Source organism: Procambarus clarkii, chromosome 62 (genome assembly GCF_040958095.1).
Source record: "Procambarus clarkii isolate CNS0578487 chromosome 62, FALCON_Pclarkii_2.0, whole genome shotgun sequence".
NCBI classification, from domain to species: domain Eukaryota; kingdom Metazoa; phylum Arthropoda; class Malacostraca; order Decapoda; family Cambaridae; genus Procambarus; species Procambarus clarkii.
The window spans coordinates 23,248,549-23,276,319 of NC_091211.1; the positions used below are offsets into that span (position 1 = coordinate 23,248,549).

A 27,771-nucleotide genomic window follows, 5' to 3' on the forward strand; every position below is an offset into this window, starting at 1 on the left:
TGTGTCCTTGTGATACATGCGGTGTTATGTCTGTCCCTGTGTCCTTGTAATACGTCTAGTGTTATATATGTGTTTCATCAGAACTTTTTATCTGGTACATACGGGGGCACGTATGGATAGGATCCCGAGAATATCATACGTCTCAAATCCCGTTTGCAATTAAAGTTTTCTTTGAGTATCTTACAGCCATCATTCGTGATGTTTCTTACTTTCGTGATGTTTCTTACATTCGTGATGTTTCTTACACTCATTCCATTCAACCATTCTTTCACACTTGCAGGCTCTGGCAGTCCGAGCATGTACCAGTATTTGATGGAAAACTGTTTCCAAATTGCACCACGAGTGTTGCCGGGGATTGATTAGTCATGGAGTTTAATTAATGAGCTCCAGGACTAGCCAATCCTTGTAGGTAATCGGCTGGTGAAGTGGTTTTGGTACTGCGTACACCAAGGTGTGAACCCTGGTAATGCAGGTTCGAATCCTGGTCGGGTCATAAAGTTCTTATAAAGGTCAAAATTATAGTGGTGAATCGGTACTTATGGGACGTGGCTGATTCCCTTTGAGTGGCAGCGCCACCTGGATGTGCAACACTGAATCAATGTAGGTGTTAGCCAGGGTTGATACACACGTGTAGTCCCACACCAACTGCTGCCATTCTTTCACGGATTCACTGTAATCCCATCTGTACATTATATATAATATATATATATGTCGTACCTAGTAGCCAGAACGCACTTCTCGGCCTACTATTCAAGGCCCGATTTGCCTAATAAGCCAAGTTTTCCTGAATTAATATATTTTCTCTATTTTTTTTCTTATGAAATGATAAAGCTACCCATTTCATTATGTATGAGGTCAATTTTTTTTTATTGGAGTTAAAATTAACGTAGATATATGACCGAACCTAACCAACCCTACCTAACCTAACCTAACCTATCTTTATAGGTTAGGTTAGGTAGGCTAGATAGTCGAAAAACAATTAATTCATAAAAACTTAGCTTATTAGGCAAATCGGGCCTTGCATAGTAGGCTGAGAAGTGAGTTCTGGCTACTAGGTACGACATATATATATATATATATATATATATATATATATATATATATATATATATATATATATATATATATATATATATATAAACGTTTCTTATTACTCCGTTGGTTGCCGCTTGTACGATAATGAGATGGAACAGGTGTATGTTGAGTGTGTGTTGGATAAATGCCAAAAAAATGCACAGATGATGTAGAACTAATTACTTGATGCACACTGTTTGAAACAAAAACAAATTATACTTTCTGTAATTATAATATTCATCTATTTAGTCTACTCATATATACACATCCGTGGAAGTCGATAATTCGTTTATCTCACAACCAGAATAAATTACTGAGAGTTTATGTTGGAAAACATTATATATATTAAGACCTGTGAGTTTACGAGTACAAAATATATGTATACACAAAAATCCCCCGCGAGATCTTCCAGCTACCATCAGGAACATCCCTAAGACCCTCATTTGGGTCGCCGCCCAGGGGCCGGGGCCCGCTGGCTTAGGAGAACGGGCGCGCGGGAGATGGGAGGGTGTTGGTAAACGGGCCGGGGTAGGTGAACGGATGGGGGGGAAGCTGAACGGATGGGGGTAGGCAAGCGGGTGAGGGGTAGATGTATAGGACTGGGTGAACAGATGAGTATCGGTAAACATATGGGGTCTAGACTGTATGTGAATCTTTTATTTTATTTGTATTTATATTTTTCAGGGTCAAGGGACATTCTTGCGCGGGCCTCGAGGCCCTTGCTGGCCCGCCGAGTCACTCCAGTGTGACTCGGGCGGTAGATGGGTGTTTGTGACTCGTGGGTTAGTTTCAGTAATTTTCAGTTTCATTGATCCAATGTTTAACAACTTCTTCTGTGTGATTTTTCAATCTCAGTGACAATATTCTATGGTCCGTAACTCTGCATTGTGCTAAACACCCATGAACATGGGTATCCAAGTTGATGTGATGCGTGTGCACTTCTGTTCTTCAATTGTTTTCTTTTACCAAAATAAGTAGTTTGTATTTCGTATGACAATAAAAGCAAGAGAAGGCTCAATGATATGAAACGTGGCTCGTTCCTGAGCTTAAAGGTTCGAGCTATGATGAAACACTGAAGGAACGCTACTTTACAACCCTAGAGAGGAAAGATAAAGAGGACACGATAACGATATATAAGATTTCAAAGGAAATTGACAAAGTAGCAGTGTTCAAAGCTAGGACATGGATGCCAACTAGAGATACAAATAAGTCATATAGATGTCAGAGAGAACTTTTTCAGTGTTAGATCCTCAATACGGGGAGTTGGTTAGGCGTAGAAGTAGTAGAAACTAACTTGGTATCAAATTTTAAATGTTCGATGAACGCGGGAACTGATTCACTGTATCAGTTAATTGTTCCTAGTTCCTAAAGACGATTAGAAGGCGGTAATGGAAGTCTAGCACGAGCCTACAAACATATATTGATGAGTACATCTAGGTGAGTACAGCCAGACTCACAAACACAGCCAGTTAAATACAAACAGATCCACAAACACAGTTACATAGACAGCTACACAAACAGCTACACAGAGTCACACACAAACGCTGCGGACCAAGACGTACACATTACACCCGGGGAATCTATACCAAACTACCATTACCATTATTTTCCCTGGCAAGAGAATTAAATCAATGCAAGGAAATATTGTTCGGTGAAAGTGAAGGACAGGTTGAAGGAGAGTAAAGAGAGGGGAGAAGAGGAAGTCTGCAAGAGGGGAGAGAAGATAACTGATGAGAATGGAATGACATTATCGGTTACACGGGAGAGCAGGAAGGAATCTCTGAAGGATTTACTGTAAGTTGAGAGGATAGTGAGATAAAATATTACTGTCTTTTTCTCTCTCTCTCTCCCACACACACATATACACATTATATATATATATATATATATATATATATATATATATATATATATATATATATATATATATATATATATATATATATATATATATATATATATATATGTCGTACCTAGTAGCCAGAACGCACTTCTCAGGATACTATGCAAGGCCCGATTTGCCTAATAAGCCAAGTTTTTCTGAATTAATATATTTTCTCTAATTTTTTTCTTATGAAATGATAAAGCTACCCATTTCATTATGTATGAGATCAATTTTGTTTTATTGTAGTTAAAATTAACGTAGATATATGACCGAACGTAACCAACCCTACCTAACCTAACCTAACCTATCTTTATAGGTTAGGTTGGGTTAGGTAGCCGAAAAAGGTAGGTTAGGTTAGGTTAGGTAGGTTAGGTAGTCGAAAAAACATTATTTCATGAAAACTTGGCTTATTAGGCAAATCGGGCCTTGAATAGTAGGCTGAAAAGTGCGTTCTGGCTACTAGGTACGACATATATATATATATATATATATATATATATATATATATATATATATATATATATATATATATATATATATATATATATATATATAATATTATTGGTGTATACTGGTAGCAGGTTTTCATTTCGACAGGTTTCACTGAAAATGACTGCATATAGTCTAATGATTATTTTCTTGTTTAGGGCATATATTCCTCTAACTAGTGCTTGTGCATTTTGGTTTAATTGGAAGAGGATTTCTCTAAATGTCATCTTTGTTCGAGGTAAACTAAAAGAATAATTATTTGTAGAATGTATTACACTTATAAATTTACACAATGTTTCAAACCTACATGGTTCATTCTCAAGTGATGAGGCTGTTCTTGGCGTATTGAATTTATACCATTGATGATGGTCCAGGAGGGACCGAAACGTTGTCGTTTCTCCATCTTCTGGTGAGTGATTTGGTCATCATGTCTTCAGCTACTTTATCGTGACTCATCGTCTGCACAAGGGCTGAAGACTTTAGCAAGAGGTACACACAATGCTGCATCTGCCTCTTTTAGGATCCATTGTGAGATCTTGGCAGAGCCTTTGGCTTCAATCTCATCCAGCTCCTCTAATTGTTTTTTTTACTTCCGCTGGTGTTATATTTCAATCGGTTTTTCTTCTAGTAGCGCCCGTTTTATTAGAAGTCGTAGATCTGGGGACAATTCTGGCTCAAACTTAAAAACTTCTTGGAAGCTTCTATTTTGTTCTTCACACACTTCTTTGTCATTCTTTGTGTAGCCTCCTTATCTTTTGTGTATTCGGATCACTTGCTAATTTACCGACATCTTCCTCCTCATGTGGCTATATATTAGCTTAGGATGATTGATGACCTTGGATGCCATATCTTTCTCATACTGCTTTTCGGCTGCTCTCCGAATTTCTGTGCATTCATTTCTCACTCTTGAATATACGTTGTGATTTTTCTCTGTTCTGTGCTCCCTGTATTTTTTCCCCAAACTCTTTTTCTTCTCCTTTTTGCCTCTAACCGTTGTGCATTAAGACATGGACAATTTTTCTCTTGGTTTTTTTATCCCTTTGTGTGGTATAAATCTTATTTTTTTTTTAGCTTTGCATTGAATAGTTATGAAGTCCATCATTCCTTGTAATGTTTCAACTCTTAGTTCTGTTTCCCATGGTTATCTTGAGGTTATCTTGAGATGATTTCGGGGCTTTAGTGTCCCCGCTGCCCGGTCCTCGACCAGGCCTCCACCCCCAGGAAGCAGCCCGTGACAGCTGACTAACTCCCAGGTACCTATTTACTGCTAGGTAACAGGGGCATTCAGGGTGAAAGAAACTTTGCCCATTTGTTTCTGAAATAAAAATTACTCTAAATACAAAATTTAGACTCTAAATAAAATAACTTGGTACTCTAAATAAAAAAATTGACCCTCTGGTTCTCTCCTTTATAGTAGTAGGCATCCATCAGTCATAAGAGACTATGGAGTTGCGCTCTGGTTGTCGGTCTGGAGTGGCCTCTCCAGGGCGCAAAGCCAGGGTAGGTTGATATGGAGGAGAAGCCTTCACTCAAGCAGCAGGTTTCCCCTCTCCACGGCGCCGAAAGTCTCGAATGAAAAGCAAACCCTAATACGGTTGGTTCCAATGCCATCGCAGGAACTGTCAGAACGAGGTTGAAGGCAACAACGAACCGCCCTATGGGCTCCAGTTCCGGAGTTAACCTCGAAGTTGGTAAAAAAAGACACAGGGACTCCAAACCCGGAGACCGCCGTGGTCGGAGCCGGAGAAGAACCAGAGGGTCTTTTTTTATTTAGAGTACCATGGGAAATATAACTAAGAGATAAAACTCTTCTTTATAGACAGATATTTTTCCCAACGCCCTCTTCTCTTCCTCTTCCCACAGCTTTCATAACAGCTACATAATCAAAGATTAGTACACAATGGTCACTTGATCCTAATGGCATTTCATGCTCAATGTCCATTTCGCTTTGTGTGAAGACTTTAAGTCCAGTCTTGCTAGTTAGCTTTGTCCTCGTCTTCGTGTTTCCTCCATTGATTCCCAGTCAGTTTGCCCATGGTTGAAATCCCCCATTACTAGTAGCCTTGCACTCAATTTAAAGGATAATTCAGCAACACTTTGTATGATATTTATGCAAGCTCTGTTTGCATTCTCGTATTCGTGTCTTCTATGATTCTGTGGGGGATTGTAAATTACAGCCACAACCATTTGTCCCTTCCACTGCAGTGATTCCTGCAACATAATCTGTATTATTGATATCCTACTCTACTGTGATCTCTTCAGTCCTGTTTGTTTGACCAACAGTGACACTCCCCCCTCACCCCCCCCCTGCTTTCTTTCTCTTTGGTGTGTGTGTAATTCCCCTTTTTGTATTCACCTAGTTGTGCTTGCGGGGGATGAGCTCTGCTCTTTCGACCCGCTTCTCAACTGTCAGTCAACTGTTACTAACTACTAAAGAACTTTTTCCTCTCAACACATACACACTGACACCCCCAGGAAGCAGCCCGTAGCAGCTGTCTAACTCCCAGGTACCTATATAATGCTAGGTTAAAGGGGCATCAGGTTGAAAGTAACTCTGCCCATTTTGTTCCTGCCGTCACCAGGGATCGAACCCGGACCCTATAATTACGAGTCCAGAGCGCTTTCCATTCAGCTATCAGGCCGTGTGTGTGTGTGTGTGTGTGTGTGGGAAGCATGCAGGTGACAGGATGGTGTTTGTGTGGAGAGAGAGAGAGAGAGAGAGAGAGAGAGAGAGAGAGAGAGAGAGAGAGAGAGAGAGAGAGAGAGAGAGAGAGAGAGAAGGGAGAGGGAGGGAGAAAGGGTACCAGAGAGCCGACGTTGCACTCCGTTGTCGATTGGTCGGTCGATTGGTAGGACGGTGTCAATATAGGGAGGCGATTCTGTATTACTGTCCGATCAACTCTCCCTTTGATGAGGAGAGATGAGGGGGGATTGATGCTCGAATGGGTAGATGGAGGGAGGAATGTATGGAGGAAGAGGAAGAAGGGAAGGTAGAGACGAGGGATGCTGATGTTCACATTGATGAAGAAATAAAATATTTGGTATTAAGTTTTAAGCTCTCGTAAGACATTATATAATATTATAAATGATTATTGTAAGCATCAACTTCAACATCAAATATATACATTATATGAAATAAACGCACGCACTCACACATACAAACAAACAAACACATTAGAAATACCTTTTTCAGTGTCAGAGTTGTTAGTAAATGGTAAATGGTAGTAGTAAAATGTACCAGGCAGTGATGTGGTGGAGGTAAACTCCATACACAGTTTCAAATGTAGGTATGATAGAGCCCAGTAGGCTCAGGAATTTGTACACCAGTTGATTGACAGTTGAGAGACGGGACCAAAGAGCCAGAGCTCAACCCCCGCAAGCACAACTAGGTGAGTAGATACACACACACACACGCACACACGCACACACACACACACACATCAACAAGTGTGGAGTGTTAGATGAGCAAGTTCAAGTTCAAGGTTGAACTTGAACTTTCAAGTTCAAACAGAACTTGAAAGAGACACAAGGAGAGCACAACAGAAAAAAAACGAAACAGCCGCAACAGAGAAATTAATAAATATGTTAGACTCAGAAGAGCAACAGGGAAGCAATATGACAAATATCATCCACATAAATTCGGAGATGAGGCAAAACAGAGAATGACAAGGAGATATGTGAAGTACTAAGCCATAGCTTCCAGGCAGAGCTCCCAGAAGAACCTGAGCAGCTCCAAGAGGTAGCGGACAGGACTCCCTCTGCCTCCCCCCCCCTCCCCCACCAGCCTGCCCTATCTTGATGACGAAGACGGTAGGACTGATCACAGTTGGGATGATGGTGATGAGGCTGATGATGAAGCAGCTCAAGAATAACGATAATACAAACAACTTTATATATAAAAGACGTAACATCACTCCCGCGCACGCACACGCGAGGCTACGAAGGTGCACACGCGCGTGTGTACACCCATGTACGTACATCCGGGAGACCGGATGTCAGGTGTGACATCAGACCATCAAGCGGAGGCGCAGGAGAGACTAACTCTAGTAACAGTTTATTAGTAATACTACATTATATAGATTATCGTTGATGATTCTGTGTGGCGTAATTCCATCTATTAGGCTACAAAGTCCCCTGATTATGCCTGGCTTTGCAAAGTTTATGAGGGAAAGCATAATTATTATTACTGGGCGCTGTGGGTTATGTTCCATAATAGTTCAGTCCGGTTAAGCACCGTTGGATCTAGTCAGTAATTGGATGGGGTGACTGAGTGGACAATCTCTGCATCGACAGGAGGATTTTTTTCATGGATATCTCTGCTCGAAGCCTCAAGCCTCTGGCTGGCACGCTACAGGGTTCAGTAACGCTCAGAAGTGCTCATGGGATCGTGGGAGCCAGCGTTACCTGGGTGACGTTACTGAGCCTCAAAGGAGAGGAACGTGGGAGCCAGTGTTGCCTGGGTGACGTTACTGAGCCTCACAGGAGAGGAACGTGGGAGCCAGTGTTGCCTGGGTGACGTTACTGAGCCTCACAGGAGAGGAACGTGGGAGCCAGTGTTGCCTGGGTGACGTTACTGAGCCTCACAGGAGAGGAACGTGGGAGCCAGTGTTGCCTGGGTGACGTTACTGAGCCTCACAGGAGAGGAACGTGGGAGCCAGTGTTGCCTGGGTGACGTTACTGAGCCTCACAGTGTGTCACAGGAGAGGAACGTGGGAGGCAGTGTTGCCTGGGTGTCGTTTATCATATCACATTTCCTGAGCGCTCTGTCGTACTGGCCCGGGGCAGTACCACACACACACACACACACACACACACACACACACACACACACACACACACACACACACACACACACACACACACACACACACATTAGGCAGTGATGTGGTGGAGGCTGACTCCATACACAGTTTCAAGTGTAGATATGATAGAGCCCAATAGGCTCAAAGAACCTGTACACCAGTTGATTGACAGTTGAGAGGCGGGACCAAAGAGCCAGAGCTCAACCCCCGCATGCACAAATAGGTGAGTACACACACACACGTCCTCTAACACCTTTACACAATTTATCATAACGTTCAGGTGTAAATATTTTCTACCAGTTATTTATAGAGGACATGCTAAAAATATAAGATCGAAGGCGATACGGCCACCACAAACACTGCAACTCACGACGTCCTTGGACCAAGGCGGATCCAAAGACCGGAAACTTAGTAAACCTAGTAAACTTAGAAACTTTACTCCTTTAGCCGGAGTAAATCAGTAGTCTCTGGCGGACGTTGTCACAACCCCAATATACGACTTCAAGTATCTCTGGCAGCTCGGCTGGTGTGGTGATCTAGTTGATGTGACGACAATACCTGGTTGATACCTGGTTGACGGGGTTCTGGGAGTTCTTCTACTCCCCAAGCCCGGCCCGAGGCCAGGCTCGACTTGTGAGAGTTTGGTCCACCAGGCTGTTGCTTGGAGCGGCCCGCAGGCCCACATACCCACCACAGCCCGGTTGGTCCGGCACTCCTTGAGTCCCTGTAACGTGGCTGAAGATATGATGACCAACCACACATCAGAAAGGGAAGAAACGACTACGTTTCGGTCCATCCTGGACCATTATCAAACCGTGTGATATAGACACTTTATATCTGGGTGATAAAAAGTGTAAATTGTGTGAACTGAGATATGAGCACGCACCATTGCATCTTAGTCTGTGAAAATGTTGAGCCATTTAGCGATAAATCTTAAAAACTCACGCTGCTTAAAAGGGCAAATTATCTTATTGCAACTGATAAAATATATAAAATTATTTCACAATATCCATATTTTGCTTCTGGTAGATAAATTACCCATGAATGATTATTGTAGTGTATAGATTGAACTGTGTAGCGAACTGTGATTGTACGAATTGTGTAGTGACTGTATGAATTGTGTAGTGACTGTATGAACTGTGTAGTGAATAGATTGAAAATCTTAAACAGCAACTCTTCAATTCTGTAAATTGAAGATTATATTTTGTATTAACAAAAATACATGCCTCCTAAGCATTGTAAATTTATAAAGTTGCAGGTTAGATGAACTTGTAAATGTAAAAACACCAACTAAGGGTTGATTAAGGGCTTTTGTGCACTCTGCAATATACTTTGCAGAATCGCTCTCAGGGTGAGCCTTGCGGACCACCATAAACTACTGCTTCCTGGTTCGGTATAGCGAGCACAGTAAACCAGTTGTCTTTTGCAGCAACAATAAACAGAATATAGCCTCGGTCTCCATTGCAAGAAGTATAGAGGGAAATGATCCGCCAGATCTGGGTGACCTTCAACGTGCACAAACGCTTCTTACGCCTGCTAGTAAGTGCGTCAGTCCTTCAGACCAGCTCAACAATGTGAGCATTGCGGTTAAAGGCATCCAGCCAGAAGTCCAGTAAACATATTCAACTCTTTTTTTATTATTATTAATACATTAGGTATATCTGCATTTGTGCAGCTACCCTAGACTATATGAAGGGGGAGTAGAGTGTGTCAAAAAGCTAGCTACGTGATGCTAAAAAATCCCCATCACACATGATGGTTAGTCATACAGAGGCATGTGATAAGTAGTCTGCACTGGCAGACTCTGGGTGCATTATGAGGATATCATCAACACAAGAGTGAATAAGGTAGCAGTGATACTGAGTCTCCATCTCCCAGGATAGTTAGTCATCTCTACACGTCCCTTTGAACAAGTCTACGCATTTTTAGAAGGACCATACACATCCTCTGAATAAATTGATGCATCATTTGAGCAAACCTATTCATTCCTTGAACAACTCTACACATTCTTTAAACAACTCTACGCATCCCTTGAACAACTCTCTATATACTTTGAGCAAGACTACGCATTCCTGCGGATCGCATCAAGCAACAACCAGTTGGATCAAGTTATCACGTCAAGCCTGGCCCATGGAAGCGACGAACGCTTCAAAACAAGGCGGCCAAGACAGACAACGTCCGGTTCAAAACAAAGCGGCCAGGACAGACAACGTCCGGTTCAAAACAAGGCGGCCAGGACAGACAACGTCCGGTTCAAAACAAGGCGGCCAAGACAGACAACGTCCGGTTCAAAACAAAGCGGCCAGGACAGACAACGTCCGGTTCAAAACAAGGCGGCCAGGACAGACAACGTCCGGTTCAAAACAAGGCGGCCAGGACAGACAACGTCCGGTTCAAAACAAGGCGGCCAGGACAGACAACGTCCGGTTCAAAACAAGGCGGCCAAGACAGACGTCTGGTTCAAAACAAGGCGGCCAGGACAAATAACAAACGCTTCAAAAAGGTTGCCAAGACAGGTAGAAAGCTCCAAAACAAGTTCCGCCAGGACAGACAACAAAGGCTTGAAAACAAGGCGGCTATAATAACATTTAAGGCACGGAGGACAAAGATAAACACCGAGACCCCACTTCACCATAACAATGTGACTGACGGTCACACAAAGTCTCAAGAACATGACTCGGAAGTTTTCTCGTGACATCAAGTAGAACAGTCACCAGGAAGTTATATTTTCTCATAGGGCGTCAACTTGCGGAGCAGTTTACTTTCTTGGCTCAGACGAAGAAGTCATGCTGAGTAGTTTACTTTCTTCTCTCAGAGGAAGTGAACTTGTGGTACAGATGACTTGTTGACGCGGGAACACTTCTTAGCTCTTCAAGACAACAGAAAATAACTTCTCATTCCGTCATGACATCGGGAAGCGATGTACACTAGCTATATACATTCGTACATGCTTGCACATATATTTACGTGCAGGCAGACACATACAATACGTATTAATTATACATATATACATAGAAACGCATACATACACACACACACACACACACACACACACACACACACACACACACACACACACACACACACACACACACACACACACACACACACACACACACGATTTTGATGCGTCAAGCAATTGTGATTTCTGTGTGTACTTTGTGTATAAATTCTAAAATATTGTTTTAATTTTTATTTAAAATTTAATTAGTCAGTAGTTTCAAAGCGTTATATGACAAAGAGTGCTGGGAAGACGGGACACCACGAGCGTAGCTCTCATCCTGTAACTACACTTAGGTAATTACACTTAGGTAATTACACACACACACATACATTACGCTCATACACCAATCACAGCTACGAGACACTGGGTAATTGTGCACCAATCAAATCTACGAGACACGGTGTTTGTGCACCAATCCCATCTACTAATTGCACCATTCACAGCGACGAGACCCTGGGTGATGGCTAACCAACCATAGCTAGGATGTGAATTCAATGATTTGTGAAATTATAGTTACTAATCTCAGCGCCAAACGACCCCCATAATCAAACTAACTAAAAGTCCATAATGAAACAGACGTTTTGACCGCTTCAAGATCAATATGATCCAAGTTAATATCTCTGTATGATGCACATAAGAATGGCAGATGTGGACGTATGCAACATTGCAAGACTGTGTTGTGCTAAGTCGATGGAAAGACTAATATGATCAGTTTTCAGGCAATGTTTACGTTTGTCTAGCTCTTTGGTGCTTCTGTGTTTTGTTTACATATGCACACCTAAGTCTCGTAATTAAAAGTTTTACATCTTTCTCTTAAGTTATTTTGATTATAGTTATTTTGATACCTTATTTTAGTTTCTTTATTCTCCTCCTCACTCTTTTTATCTCCCTCCTTCTCCACGTTCTAATTATCTCCCTCCTCTCTCCTGCTATCTACCTTCCCCCTCTATATCTTCCTTCTCCTCATTCTCCTTTCTTCCTCATTTTCTCCCTCACACTTCCCCGTACTTTTCGCCTGCTCCTACTTTCTTCTCTGTCACTGCACCTCCTCCCTTCCCCCCTCCTCCTCATCTCTCAACAACATCAGACACTCCCCCACCTCCTCTCCGCCCCCCGCCCCCCTGCCCCTGCAGCATTAGGCTGAGGCGGGTGTCAATATGGTGAGAAGTTAATAAAGCGAGCGATCAACTCATGTGGGAACTCTCACAGCCTGCTTGTGCCCCCTCTTCTCTCTCTCTCTCTCTCTCTCTCTCTCTCTCTCTCTCTCTCTCTCTCTCTCTCTCTCTCTCTCTCTCTCTCTCTCTCTCTCTCTCTCTCTCTCTCTAAAAGCTATCCCGTTACGGCATAAAATTAGCTCTTCAGCGTTTTTGTATAAAGGTAGTAAAGCCATCGTATTTCAGGATAAGGATTTATCCTTGCAACAAAGGGAATACAGCACGTATATGGGCCCCGTGTCTACGGCAGTGATCTTATTGGTCAGGGAATAAGGATGGTCATCATCATAGACGATAGGGTAAAGGATATAGGAGTAGAGGAAACTGTAGAAAGCCCATGCAAGACTGGGCTTCCCCACACTACACTCATTTATATTATATTAAGAGGGGTATCCGGCTGCTCCCGGGTCTCTCTGTAATCCTTCCCCGCTACACCCCCTTCCTCTCATCTCTGTTCTCTATCATCTTTTCTCTCCAGTTCCCTCCTCTCTATCCTCTTCAAGATCAGCTCTATTTCCCTCTCATCTCCCCTCCTATTTCCCTATCCACCCTCTCAGTCATTCCCTCCCCTCCACGTTTCTCCTCCCACTTTCCTCCTCTCCACCCTCTTTTCAAATCTTCCCCTTCTCTCTTTCCTTCTCTTCAAACATCTTCCCTTTCTCTCTCCTCCCCTCTCAGAAAACGTAAAGAAATCTAGACATGCTTAGCCACCTTTCACTGATTACGTGGGGAGGTTACTATTAGGCCCGACCCCCCTCTTAATAGGACTAGTAGGACCGACCTCGATCATCCTGTGTCCATCCCATGCCCCCAGACCATTCATCCTGCAAAGTTGGGCGAGGCTAGCCCTAAGCCCCAGGAACACAAAACATTCAGAGAAAAACTTGCCATTTAACTCGGAATACGCATGAGTGTTCACTTCTCCTACCACCCCGTTTTATATATATATATATATATATATATATATATATATATATATATATATATATATAACAATAACTTGCGTGAACCACAAGCCGATTATATCAGAAAGAGCTCCTCTCGTGAAAGGTTCAAACCTTTCCCCTGTCAGTCTGAAGTTTGAACCTTTCATCTTACTCACTACTAGGTGAGTACATTTGAAGGGGTATCCGGCTGCAACCGGGTCTCTTCTCCCTTTCCCATTTTCTCCCGTCTTCCCACCACCGTCCCCCTCCACTTCCCTCCCTCGTCCCCCCTCTTCCCCCCCCCCACTTTTCCTCCCTTTCAAACTTTCCACAAAAGGTCCCTGCCGAGTGAATTAACACCCTAGAAATTTGCGTTGATAGTTACAGATACAATTATCAAAGACCAGCTAATTGCATCTTGACAATTAGCGAAATTTTCTGCCCAACGAAATAATAGTTATCATTTTCTCTTATATGCAGAGTGATTTAGTTATGGGGCCTCCTAAAACTATTTGCACGGAAAATGTCAAATATAATTGGAAATTTCATATATAATATCATATACAAGTAGAGTGCGAGAATGTGTAATGGGTCATACACACGGCGAGGTCAACGTTGAAAGTAATGGCTGACGATAGGAGTGACTTGACCCGTGGGAGTATTTGTCAGGCATCTTATACTTGAGATCACTGTTTACACTCTCACCCAGGTAAACACGCGCCAGTCATGGCCATGCACCCGCATGACTCTACCACTGGTACACCTGCACAGTCCTCTCAGTCTCTCCCGTTGATCACTTCTCATGTGATTAACTGGTTTGTTGCTCCTTGTGGTTAATCATTTGATAATTTGCTCTTTAATATTTGGTGCTTTAGCTATTTTAAATACAAGAACTTTGATTTATATTTTCGGTATCTTGTTAATCATTTACAGCTCCAAGTAAGGAGCTGCTGCACTGTCATTTTTTTTTGTTTACATATGTTGTTTAAGCTATAAACAACATAGTTGTGTAGTACTCGTTTTAAGGAGCCACATGACTTGTGACTATCATGACTCCCGTGACTCCCGTGACTCCCGTGAGACAGTGGCTCAATGCTATTTTTCTCTCGCAAAAACTACTACCGATTAATAGGCTTGGCTGACTGTTAATTAAATTATCTTGTCTTTCATCATCTCGACCCACAAGTTATATTGCTTCGTAGGCAACAATATGTTTGTATTGTATCATTGTCCATTGTATATATTTGTTTGATTGTTAAGCAAGTTAGTGTTGGGCGTAAGGCCAGTCAAACACCATTTGGTTATTAAGGTCATGACCAACCAGCCATGGAACACCGAGGAAAGGGGTGGGGAGAGGCCCGGGTACCGCCGGGTACCCCAATTAGTTTTTCATAATTTCCATCACTCGCCCCCATCCCCTTGGTCCTCCCTTCGTCCCTCTCCTCGTCCTCTCCCTCTATCCCCCCTCACCCCCCTCTGCTTCCCCCTCTCCCCTTTCTGTCATAAAATGTGTTATTAAGAGTCACTGAAACAACTGTATGGGTCTCTCAGCAAATCTGTTATTACAATCAATGTAAAGTAAACATAGAGTTCAATTTTATTACTATTATAAAGTAAATACTCTATGGGAATCACGCCAATATTCTTTGCTCCATGAAATTCGCCTGGGGATGTCTATAAATGTTAATATTTCTTAAAGCATTTAATATAGGCCTAACCAGCCTATGTCCATCCCGTACCCCAGACCATTCCCCCTGCAAATCTGGATGAGGCTAGTCCTAAGTGTCTGGCCTCCCTCTTCGGACAGACAAGCAGACATTCTCTCTTATAGTATAGATATATATTTCTTCTGTGCTCATTTTTATATTTCATATTCTATAAACTATTAAAAAATTATCATACAATAGCATAAATATGACGCATATATGTGAGGTTGATAGTGAATTAAATGGCAATAAAAATTTAATATTTTTAATTAGCTGCTGGTGCTGCGTGTTTCTTTGTAAGTAAATATGATCTATAACTATGATCGCTACAAGCTTGTTCCATACCTGTAATATTATATATATATATATATATATATATATATATGTAACTGAAAACTCACACCCCAGAAGTGACTCGAACCCATACTCCCAGGAGCAACGCAACTGGTATGTACAAGACGCCTTGCGTTGGCCAGTTGCGTTGCTCCTGGGAGTATGGGTTCGAGTCACTTCTGGGGTGTGAGTTTTCAGTTGCATATTGTCCTGGGGACCATTCAGGCTTGTTCGCATATATATATGTATGTATGTATGTATATATATATATATATATATATATATATATATATATATATATATATATATATATATATAATATTTCATTCTTGTAAAGCCACTAGCACGCATAACGTTTTGGGCAAGTCCTTAATTTTAATTTTTCCCTGGAATACGACCCGCCAAATCGCTTGGTATCCATTCACTGCTGGGTGAACAGAGGCGTACCGTTAAGGATTAGCTCCCAGTCAATCCTCCCCGGTCAGTTTACGAACCCAGGCCAAAGCGCTCGCGAAGCGACAGGCGAGTGCTTTGCCACTGCGCCACGTACGGGAACTGCAGTAGTGGGTAACTCAGTGTTCCAACCTTCTGTTGTTGTTGTTGTTATAGATTCAGCTACTGGGAACAAAAAGTTCCAAGTAGCACGGGCTATGGTGAGCCCGTAGTGGACTTACCTGGCACAGGAGCGGGGCTGTCTTCCAACCTTCACCGCCCCTTGTATAAATAATGGTGTCCCAGTCACATGTTTTTAAAAGGAGGAAAATATTCGCGAATTGTAATGTTCTTCATTTAAAGTTTGTGTTTAAGTTGATACGGGAGTTGTTATATCTTTGTTAACAAATAAATGAGATTATATATTTAAATAATTGACAATTTATATAAATAAATATAGAAACCATGAGGAATGGTATTGACTTAAATGACTGGGAGTTCAAAAGGCCAGTATATAGTAGTTACTTTGTCTGGGCGTGAACCCAGTGCTTGGCCATGCAGGTATTGAGGTGAGTGCGATTGGGCAACACACACACACACACACACACACACACACACACACACACACACACACACACACACACACACACACTCTCTTTGACCAAAGAGCCAGAGCTCAACCCCCCGCAAGCACAAATAGGTGAGTACACACACACACACAAACCGTCAGTAGTTTCAAAGCGTTATATGACAAAGAGTGTTGGGAAGACGGGACACCAATCGCATATAGCTCTCATCCTGTAACTACACTTCGGTAATCACTTTTAGGTAATTACACTCTATTTGGTGCCGTCTGTCCCTTCCACAGAGCTCATGAGTCAGGCAACTGACAGTATCAGTAGCAGCAGGAAATTGATTTGCTTCCTGAGAGGTGGAGAGACTGGATCACGGTACAGAATCGAGGTTCCGTCAACTCATAAAATTAACAAAATATACCAATTAAGTGAATCAAGTATAATAAAATTGGACTAAATGTGATACACAAGGAAATGGGATACTTTGCTGCTTACTGTATAGGAGTTTGGTGGTGGGGAACCTCACTTCACACGAGGCAAATGTTGGGATGTTCTGTGTTGTGATAGCTGTACTCCACATCGAAGGTGTTCGATTTCTATGTGTGTACATAGAAGTTAGCCTAGCCTAGTTACCTCATTAGTACCCAGTACAATGTCACTCATACCCTCATCCAGTTGGCAACAGTGTAAATATTGGCTCCAGATGCCTAAAAGGAACAACAACATAACTATGAAGACAATAGTAATGAGAACAACAATCTCGGTCAAGCGAGCGTGTACAATATACATGCGAGAGTCTAGACGAACTTGTACCGTACACCTGCGCGAGTCTGGAGCTCTAGAATGTACCGTACACTTGTGTTAGTCCCCCACGTACATATGTGACTAGAGATGACGCATGTTTCTTTATAGCGGTTCGTGCTGTTCTGCAGCGGTTTATGCTGTTACACATTGGTTGCTGCTGTATTTCAGCTATTTATGCTTTTATGTAGCGGTTAATGCTGCTTTGTAGGTGTGAATGCTTTTATGAGGCGGCTACTTTTGTTTTGCGATACTCTGGTGTACTTTTGAATGCTGTTTTTACAGCTACATTTATATACTTGTAACTTCTGTTATGCATTTGTTACTACTCTTAATTAGCTGTTATATAGGTGTTACTGGCTTTATATAACTGTTACATCACATTAAATATATTGTAAGTGATCAGGAAACTCTTTACCCCTGAAGGATTTAAACCCGGACAGCCAGGGTTCAATGTCCACACGCCAGTACTTGGCGTGTCCAGTACCGTTACCACTAGGCCACACTGTACAAAAGTATTGGAAGTCGTCTGACCCTTAACCCAATTCCCAACAGCTCTAGGTAACCATTTTGGGCACAGATATTTCATCGAACCACTTCATCATGTTGGTGTCACGGTAGTACCATTTGTGCGTCAAGCTTGAATGGCCCACAAGTAAACATGCATCAGAAAACTCTTTACCCCTGAAGGATTCGAACCCGTCGGACAGGCAGGGCTCCATGCCCCTTGGGGTATCCAGTACTGTTACCTCTAGGCCACGCTGACTGTACAAAAGCCACGGCTGAAATCATGTACATCTCAAACATGTCTACTGGGATGTCTCTCTTGGTTTATTTACATGTCAACAATTATGCGAAAAGCTCATTAGTGCTGTTGATTAGCTAAACAAACTCTTGGGGCTCTGTTCTTGGGGTTCAGTTCAGCTCCTGAACCCATCATGTGATGCTGTAACCCTTTCACTAACCCACGACAGGAAGGCCATAGGGTACGTAATACAGGAACTAAACGAAAATATGAAAACGATATAATATTCTTTGTTCGTCTCGAAGATGAGACGAACACAGAGTTTCAGACGAACACTGAGACTCAGCGGCTGTGTGAGTTTGCGAGGTACGAACGTGACTCCAGTGAGTATGTGAGGCACGAACGGGACTCCTGTGAGTTTGGTACTCATTGGAGTTTGTAAACTGCAACCATGATGCATAAATGTTTGTGTATAGTACGCATGATACACACGCACGTGCACACACACACACACACACACACATGCACACACACACATACTCACAAACACACACACACACTCACAAACACACACACACACACTAAAAAAAAATAGAGAGATATGCGACATGATATATCAGCACGTTATGGAAAAGAAGAATCAGGAATGATAATAACATGCAAGACATTGAAAGGAATTGATAAGGTAGACAAAGAGGCAATGTTCAGAATTAGAAACTGTCGGACCAGAACACACAGGCGGAAGCTGAGGAAGCAGATGAGCCGGAGAGACAGATGTCTGGATGAGTCGTAGTAATTCCTGCGAGTCAAAGCAAGTTCTTCAAGCAAAGGAATGTTATAACATCCATTATAAACAGCATAATTCCTTCGCAGATCAGGAGTTTCAAAATCTTCTGTGTGTGGATACCATGTCACATAGGTGTTGCGTAGTATGATGGCACGGACAAGACTGCTGAAGTTGGATGTTATAAACCTGAAATTGAGCTAGACTTAGGTATGTCAATCTCTCTTATAAAAACCGTGCTATTTCAGGACATTTGGGATGACAGCAGAGCAATCACTGACGCTCAAATGGCAGAGAACACGAGTATAAAGAGCTATGACATGTTCAGAATCGAAAACTATATGTACGGATTGCACAAAACATTTACTACACAGTGTGACATTGCAATCAGGCTGGGATATCGATATCTATGGCAGCTGGTTGTTGGTAATGAATCCCACAGTGGTGAACATTCCAACTATAAACTATGTAAACCAGAGCTAGAACATACACTCCAACACCAGATCTGTGATTGCCCTGTTATTAATGACTTTCAGACCAAATGGCACGAGGTACTTTGAGCTCTGTAACTACTTCATACACTCACGAATATTTGAGGATATTCTTGTGCTCAACACAGAGTTTGCTAGTGTAGGATTCACGCAGCCATTGTAGATTCCTACACATCTTTCCTGAATTATGGAGGCTTTGTTCACTTTTATTAAAGTTTTACGAGGTTGGAAACTTCACAAGCCAAAGTTATTATTGTTATAAACAACCTCGGAGTGATTCGAAGCTCATAAATTCGTTATGAGATGTAAGCAAAGACGCTTTGATTAAGGCGAGATGTAGGTAGCACATAGATACCTAGTACTTAGACAGCTGTTACGGGATACATCATTGGGATGTGTGTGTGTGTGTGTGTGTGTGTGTGTGTGTGTGTGTGTGTGTGTGTGTGTGTGTGTGTGTGTGTGTGTGTGTGTGTGTTTGAAATATATGTAGAAGACATGATAGAGGAAAATAGGTCGAGAGTCAGCACATTAGATAACCGACGGTTAGAAAGGCCGGATCCAAGAGCTAACAGCTCATGTTGGTGTAAATAGTAAATAAGCACACACACGCGCGCAAAGGGGGTGACAGGTGCAGCAACTGCCAACCAGAAATGACATAGCGGATCTCATTGAGACCTTTAAAATACTTGAACAGTTTGCAAGATACTAATCCAGACTACTTCTGTAAAAGGTCAAAGGAAGCTTTGACCATTAAAAAAAAATCACATACCAGAAGCAACAGCTTTAGGCTAAATAAGCCAATGTAGAACGAAAAAGAAAGGGATGCTTTTTCACCCATACGTTTATAAATCCATGGAACTCCCTACCCGCCGAAGCTGTAAATGCGAAACATTTGCTGCAATTCAAAATCCAATTGGAAAAAGATCTCTGAACAATGGGTGGACTTTTGACAAGCCGGCGGCCTCCTGTCTCCTCCGAGACCCCCTTATACAGATCGGTGGTTCCCAAACTCTTTCCGGTCAATACCCCTTTCTCATATAATGTCCTTAATAATGGCCTCCTGCACTTAGTAAAGGACCCCGTCTGGTATCCTCTGACATGTCGAGCTTGGCCTCAGGCCGGGCTCGGAGAGTAGACCTCCCGAAACCTTCTCCAGGTATGCTTCAGCCCTACAGCATAACCTGCTCACTTTCCTCAACTTATGGCCCATACATATTGCAAAAAGACTCCCCCCCCCTTAGGGGGCCATTCGCCCCCAGTTTGGGAACCAGTGATGTAGATAGATGATGCCCCTCATGTAAATCGAGATAAATAAACATGTAAAGGTATTATTAAAGGATGTACCCTACAATTGTGTTAGGGCTAAATACAACAAACAAGGACATGCGCTCAGCGTTACAGAACAAGATAACATTGATCTTAAGTGTATAATTGGCTGTCTTACACCTTGGATCTGAGTACCATACAAGCAGCGGCTGCTTGATAAGCTGATATCGTACGATATAGTTTTCACGGAGAGGGTCCTATCAAAAAGGCAAGAGTTTATCAATCGTCAATCAGTCTAATGAAAGATTTATTTATACTGTGATTGTTCTCGTTCAATGAATATGACTGAGTCCCATCATCTTGCATCATTTAATAATCTTTCTTCCCAGTGAGAAGTGTTACCGTTCCAAATTAACAACTCTTTCAATATTATTTTTTGGTTACCATTTAAGTGAATCTCATTTTTTCTTAATTATGTATAGTTATAATTAATTATTATACAGGATAAAAATATTATGTAATATTTGAAGTATTAATGTCTTGATAGTTTTTACATTAACGTGATGAAAATTGTACAAAACATTATGAAAAATAGCATTAAACAGAGGAACACCTACTTCGGTAGTCCATTCAAGAAGTATTACCAGACTCATCCTGTCCCTATAACCGTAATTAATAATAAAACATTTAAAAGAATAACATTAAACCATAACCAAATGAAAATACATTTTAATTAGATACATTTATAATGTACATGTAACATGTATCGCTGTTGTAGTTGATATAACAGATAAAAGATTCAGAGGTTGTGTTGAATGTTTTTTTTCCGGCGGAAGTTGGCAATAGTGTGTGGCTCAGGTCTGTGTTGTCATCAAGTCGAGTCTGGAGCGGCGAGTCAGTTTGTGCTGGTGGCCGCCGCGGCACTTTCTCACTCGTTTCTCTCATCTCGACACTAACCCCGATAATATTTGACGTGGTGGTGGGTCCTGTGAGAGACTTAGTTTAGTGGAGGAGTCGGCACAATGGCCGCTGGGAACGTGTCGATCAACAGCACGAACGCTGAGTTTGGGGGAGTGGGCGACCCAGAGGCAGTGGTGGGCGTGAGTAAAAAGGTGAGTGAGTCACTTGGCTTCCTAAAGTTCACGTTCTACATCCCACGCTAATTGGTGCCTTAATGAGCCAAACAGTGCCATGTTGTGGGGCCAGGGGGTGACCAATGGAAATACCCTTTGTGTTTTAATAAGACAATCGACTCGCTTCACGAAGGCATTATGCACTGAAATGATGTATTTTTGTTTATCCTTGACATAGTAGCAAGAGTACCCTTTTTTCACCTTTGCCAAGGCCCCAATTTCTGCCTATTTATGTTAACCAAATGTAGTTTGTACTATTAGATGTAAAAAAGAAAAGTTGGATAAACAGGAGAGATGTTATGAATGGTGCAACTAGTAGTAGTAGTACAGTAGTTTGATTAATTTCTTAAACAATATAAAATTCTTTGTTTGAGGGGATTCTATTGTAACAAAGATGTGTTGATCTAGTTGTATTAATATTTTTGTTTAGGACAATTTTAATGTTTGTGAACTGCCATGAAATCTGACATGTATTGTACTAATAGTGTACACAAAGGACATTATAGAGTACTGTATCTTATATTTTGAAATATTTCAACTTCAGTAATTTCTGTAGTTAATGGGTACAAGGCATTGTCAATATTCTAAGATGGATAAAAACCAGGATGAGGGGCTGAAAGGAGGATGGCTTTTATGAAGCCATTGTACCATTTGAATAGGTCTAATGCTTATGATGGTAGACGGCAAGTACAAGTGCAATACTCGTAGAATCTGGTGTTGAAAGTGATACATCCTGTTTTTTTTTTTTCTTTTTTTTGTCAATCCTAGGTTTGACTAGGTTTATAAATAGCTTTAGATAAGCTTTACATAATCATGTGTTGGTATAAAAATTGGTTACTAAATTTAAAGTAAATTAGTCTGTTATCAGTTTATGCCAATTTACACTGTGCCATCCAGTATGTGATAGCAATATAGATTAGTTGGAAAACTAAGTGAATGTAAACAATTGTACATGGCAATGAAGGGAAGTTTTAACCAGTTCCCTTATCTCTCAAAAAATTATAATTACATAACTTCCTTTGTTTATGCTTTCATCCCAAAGCCTTCATCATGCTTTCATTGTAATATTTTTGCCTGTGTTAAGATGCCTCTTCTTTATGTAGGCAGACTAGGCCTAGTCATGGTGTTGGGTTAAATACCAGGTGCAGACAAGACATTTGGACATTCTTTGCACCTAATAGTACCTCGGTTTACTTAGCCATACTGTAAATGGATAACCAGGAGTTGGGCAAGTGTTTGTGGGATATATCTTGAAGGTAAATAGATGGCCTAGATGAGTTTACCTGCCCCAGTGGGAACCAATGGGGAAAATCCTAGAGTAATAAGGTAACACTGCTAGCATAGAGGAAAAGAGCATTGTGTTTAAGACAATGTCTACAATATTGCAATTAAAATAATAATGTAAAATTGGTAAGGAATCATAATTGGTATGTCTTTGGCCACTTGATCCATATATATCTGGCCTTTCTGGTTATCAAAACTTTTTTTCTTTTATTGCAAGTGTGGATGATAGTGTTCTACTATCGCATCGTGATTTGCGATGGTAATGATCACAGGTTCGAATCCTGTGTGGGACAGAAATGGTCGGGCATGTTTCCTATCTCTAATGCTCCTGTTCCCCCAGCAGTAAATAGATACCTAGGAGTTAGACAGCTTGTTGTGGAGTTGCATCCTGGGAAGGGGGTCAATAATTAAATTCTAGGGAGGGGACCTCGATATAAGCCTACCATGTACAGTACAGCATGTATAAACTGGCTGCCTGTTCCCTGACACAATGAATTAATGAAGAGATAAACAAACAGAAGATAGCATTTGTTTCTAAGCTAACAAAAGCGAGTGAGCGAAAAGTGAAGTGTCCCTTTTCCTGTACCCTAGGGATGAAACCTTTACTTGTAACACTAGACCCAATGAAGTTTATGGTTTCACTTTACTTTAACTCTTCAGTTGGTTGATTTTCAGGAACCAAACACTGTTAAATGACATTTGCCTATGCCTATTTTCTTTATATATTACTAACACTTGCACTGTGTAAATATAATTTTAGGTTTGTACAGTAAAGTACTGTACCTACAAAGTAGGGGTGATTGAGTAACCATTTTGTTTTTTCTTAGCTGACAGTGGCTATGTACAAATTATGGTTTTCTATCAGAATTTCTGAACACTGTTACTGTAAAATACATGTTGGATACCTGTTATGAATTCTGTATTTAATTTATATATGCTGGACTCCACTTTTGTTTTTAGGAGCGTGCTCCCTTGTTAACACAGCGCAAACTGTTTAGAAGCTTAAGTGGAAGGGACATTTCCAATAATAGCTTGGAAGAGAATAATGACACGCATCGTACACTTGGCACCTTTGAAGGAGTATTTGCTCCTGTCTGCCTTTCACAGTTCAGTGCGCTGCTTTTCCTTCGTGCCGGTAAGTATTACACTGTATTTGTGCTACTTTTATTATCCAGTTTGGTGAATTGACATACAGTAGTACTATGTTCTGGCTAGTACTATTGTCTAATATTTTGGTGCACACAAGTCATCCATCTTGTTCTGCACACTTCTAGATTTAATATAGTATAACTGTCGATACTTTTTCCATGCCGTCTTATTAAGAATATTCTTTGTTTACTGGTATAAAATTTGGTTTTGCTCTTACATCCTATGGGCTTTCTTTTAAGTTTTTATTGGTATATTTACATCCATTCCACTAGCAATAATAAAAAATAGTTTCATGCACTATTTCTGTCAAAACTGCAACTCTTCTCTTCCCCCCCCCCCCCCTCTTGGAGGAATGGACGTTTCCAATGTATTTGGACATTAAAGCTATTGGTTAAAGCAGCAGATGATAGCACTTATGTGGATAATAAAGGAATAAAAATACCATGGATGTAGTGTGCTAAAGTCAATTAACTACAATACTGTATCAAAGAAAGCATACCAAAATGATATGAGTAAAGATTGGTGAAGAGTGAATTTGAATGAAGGGTATAGGAAGGAACACAGAACACTCACTATTGCAGACTAGAACCACTGAAGAGTAGGTGTCATAAGCACAATTAAGGAACACAAAGTGGATAGTGTGTGCTCCTTGCAACAGCCTGTTGGACCAAGTTACCTAAAGTCAAGCCTAACCCCAGGCCAGGTAAGGAGTAACACTCCCAAAAGTCACTCCAGACAAGGTCCAGGTGTAAATGAACGAATCCTGATTGACTTTTCCCACAAAAGTGTGTATTGAAACTAGATTCATCAAAGTAAGGTTACACTGTGTTTTGAAAGCCGTTATCAAAGGTTACCCTTTATTGATGCATTAATAAGTGCCACAACAATAAAATCTGCTAGCAAAGCCTCCCATGCATTTAGAGGACAGTATAAACTTTGTACAGGGGGCTATAAATGATTTACCTGTTTAGCTGTAGCATGTTTTGAGTTATGCTTTCCAAACTTGGCCTAGACCCAGGCTTCCCTTCAGACCTAATCTGAAAGGCTGTTGCTTTGAACCATAAAGCCCACATGTTCATTACAACCGAGCTGATCAAGCATTTCCTTAATTAAAGAACCTATCCAGTTGCCTTTAGGAACCTTCTTTTTGTTTTGGAGCAATACAGCATTTCATGGTTTGTTTCAGGCCGAGGAACCATTGGCCTGAAACCTAAACCTCTCAAAATTTGGATTTTAAGTGCATAAAGTATGTTAAAAATACCTGGTTTCAATAAGTTCTACCTATAAAATATGGCAAAATACTACAAAAAAATATACTAATATTGGTAGATTGGTATAGCTTTATTTTTTAAACAATATCTATAACATTTATTTTCACTTTCTCTGGACTGATACTTTTCAGTCTTGTGAGTTTCAAAATGACAATTATTGTATACATGTTCTTCCTCAATGGTTTTGATATGTAATACAATGCCTAATTTAAACTGTGTGCTGTTATAACTATAGAATGTGTACAAAATTGAAAGTTTTCCTGATTTGAGAGCAATTTAATGCTATGTATGAAGTTAACCATTATGAATTTGTGTATACACGATTAATGCAACATTTGGTTTGTTTTAATAGGATTCATCGTAGGGAACTTGGGTCTCCTGGCATCATGTGGCTCGCTGACACTTGCATACTTGATACTGCTTTTTACTATCCTATCAATATGTGCCATATCTACCAACGGTGCTGTTGAAGGAGGTGGAGCATACTGTATCCCTTTATACTTGGGTTCTTAAACTACATGGTATTATGTACTGTATATGTATTTTATAACATGTACTGTATAAATGTACAGTATACTATATATTATGATTGGTATTCTTGGTTTTTTAAGCATTTGCATCAAATGCATAAAAATTTGTCCAGTTATTTATATATAAATTTATATGCTAGACATAATGTAAATGGTTTTGAAGCCATGGATATACGTTGGCAGGATTTAAATTTATATGTTTGTGCACACACACACACACGCACACCTCATTTTGTTCATGTGTGCAACATGAAGTTTACTAGCACGCTCGCTCGCTCTCAAAGTGAGTGCTCTCTTTACTTGCCTGCTCATTCACTTTGGAACTGTTCATTTAGTGTTTCACACATTTCCTTTTAATTCTCTGAATCAGCTGCCCATTTTCAATCTATGGATTTTGTCCTTTACATGCAGCATGCTTTTTACAAAATTTATAGGAAAGGCCTTGATCCGTTTTGTATGTCTTTTATCCCTTTTCCGGTTTCTTCCTCTTTTCTCACTGCCGTGTACTTTTCTAGTTCGAGATATAATGTGATGAGAATTATATGGAGCTCTGGATTATGTTGTAAAATTTTCCTCTGCCCATTTGCCATATTTAAGCTTTCTATGCTTGCACAATTCATCCGCAGCATTTTCTTTCTGCTCAAAATATGATAAAAATGATTTGCAGCTTTTTCTGTAGTATTGTGCCTACTGGAATAATTTCATCTATTGGCACGATCATTTTCTGTTATTTGTTTTGTGCAATATGTGTCACATCCATGGCTACATTCTTTCTTACCATTTGAAATTTTCACTTTGTCCTGGATACTTAATGGATAATGGGTCCCCCCCCCCCCCACATCAAGGAGCAACTGCTGCTGCTGATCCTTGTTTAGCCTAGTCAGTGGGGTCATAAGTGAAATTTCATTTTGGATATGAATATGAAATGGCTTTTAAAAACCAAGAAAAACACAATTTTGTCTTTTATTCAGATTCTCTTGTGATATTTACATTAATTTCTTGTTGCTTTCTTGTTTTTCTGCCAACAGTGATTGAAAAGTTATATAAAATGTGTTTTTAATAAAGCCACTTATGGTGTGAAAAGGATAAATGTTTGGAGGAAAATTTATAATGCAAAGCATTTTATCACAATCTTGTTAACATTGGTGAAAAAACACGCGTACACCTGTACCGTGTTCAACAATGTGATTCTCCCAGTAAACATTGGCAAAGATATTTCCTTAATACACCATAGATATGATTAGCAGGACTCTAGGACCAGAGTTTGGGGGAGCCATTGGTGCACTCTTCTTCTTTGCCAACATATTTAGCAGTGCTCTTTACACGACTGGTTGTGTAGAGGGCTTGGTCGACAACTTTGGTGAGAGTGGTAAGTGTTGAGTTTGATTTCCAATTTAAATATAGAATGTTTTAGATTGTGATTATAGTGTGTGTGTGTGTGTGTGTGTGTGTGTGTGTGTGTGTGTGTGTGTGTGTGTGTGTGAGAGAGATGCGATCTCAAGCCAACACTTGCAGCTTGAGAGCTAGTTTTCTTCCTAGCTTTGGAGGATGTTTAAAAAAAAATGTCCAATTTTTAGGCCTATAAAATGGCAGTCATTTAATTTTTCATATTTTGATATCTGCCTCTCCCATATATGCTTCATACAGAAGTTGCTAATTTAACATTATCATACAAAGACACTTAACATTTGAATTTTTATATGCAATATGCATCATCTAACTACACTCTTCACTTTAGGTGTGAAACTGATAGATGTTGGATCAAAATTATAATGCAATACATTTTTAATTTTATCAAATGATAGAGCAATCATTTGCGTTTAAAAACAAAAAAAACTTGGCATGGCAAATGGCTGTAGTATTCAGTATAAATGTTT

The 27,771-nt window shown here is 40.7% G+C and overlaps 1 protein-coding gene across 3 annotated transcripts in view; it reads left to right on the plus strand.

Moving 5' to 3' along the window:
- Positions 1-21,371: 21,371 nt before the first annotated feature.
- The window catches only part of LOC123766515 (solute carrier family 12 member 9), a 32,373-nt gene continuing 25,973 nt past the window's right edge, over positions 21,372-27,771 (plus strand). For 2 of the 3 annotated variants that reach the window (XM_045755730.2, XM_045755731.2), the window contains exons 1-4: positions 21,392-21,639; positions 23,905-24,079; positions 25,717-25,851; positions 27,129-27,263. In XM_045755730.2, coding sequence (XP_045611686.1) covers positions 21,550-21,639; positions 23,905-24,079; positions 25,717-25,851; positions 27,129-27,263 — 535 coding nt within the window. In that variant the 5' untranslated portion in view covers positions 21,392-21,549. Of the gene's footprint in view, positions 21,640-23,904; positions 24,080-25,716; positions 25,852-27,128; positions 27,264-27,771 lie in introns of all 3 variants that reach the window. The other variant, XM_045755732.2, reaches the window with a different exon arrangement.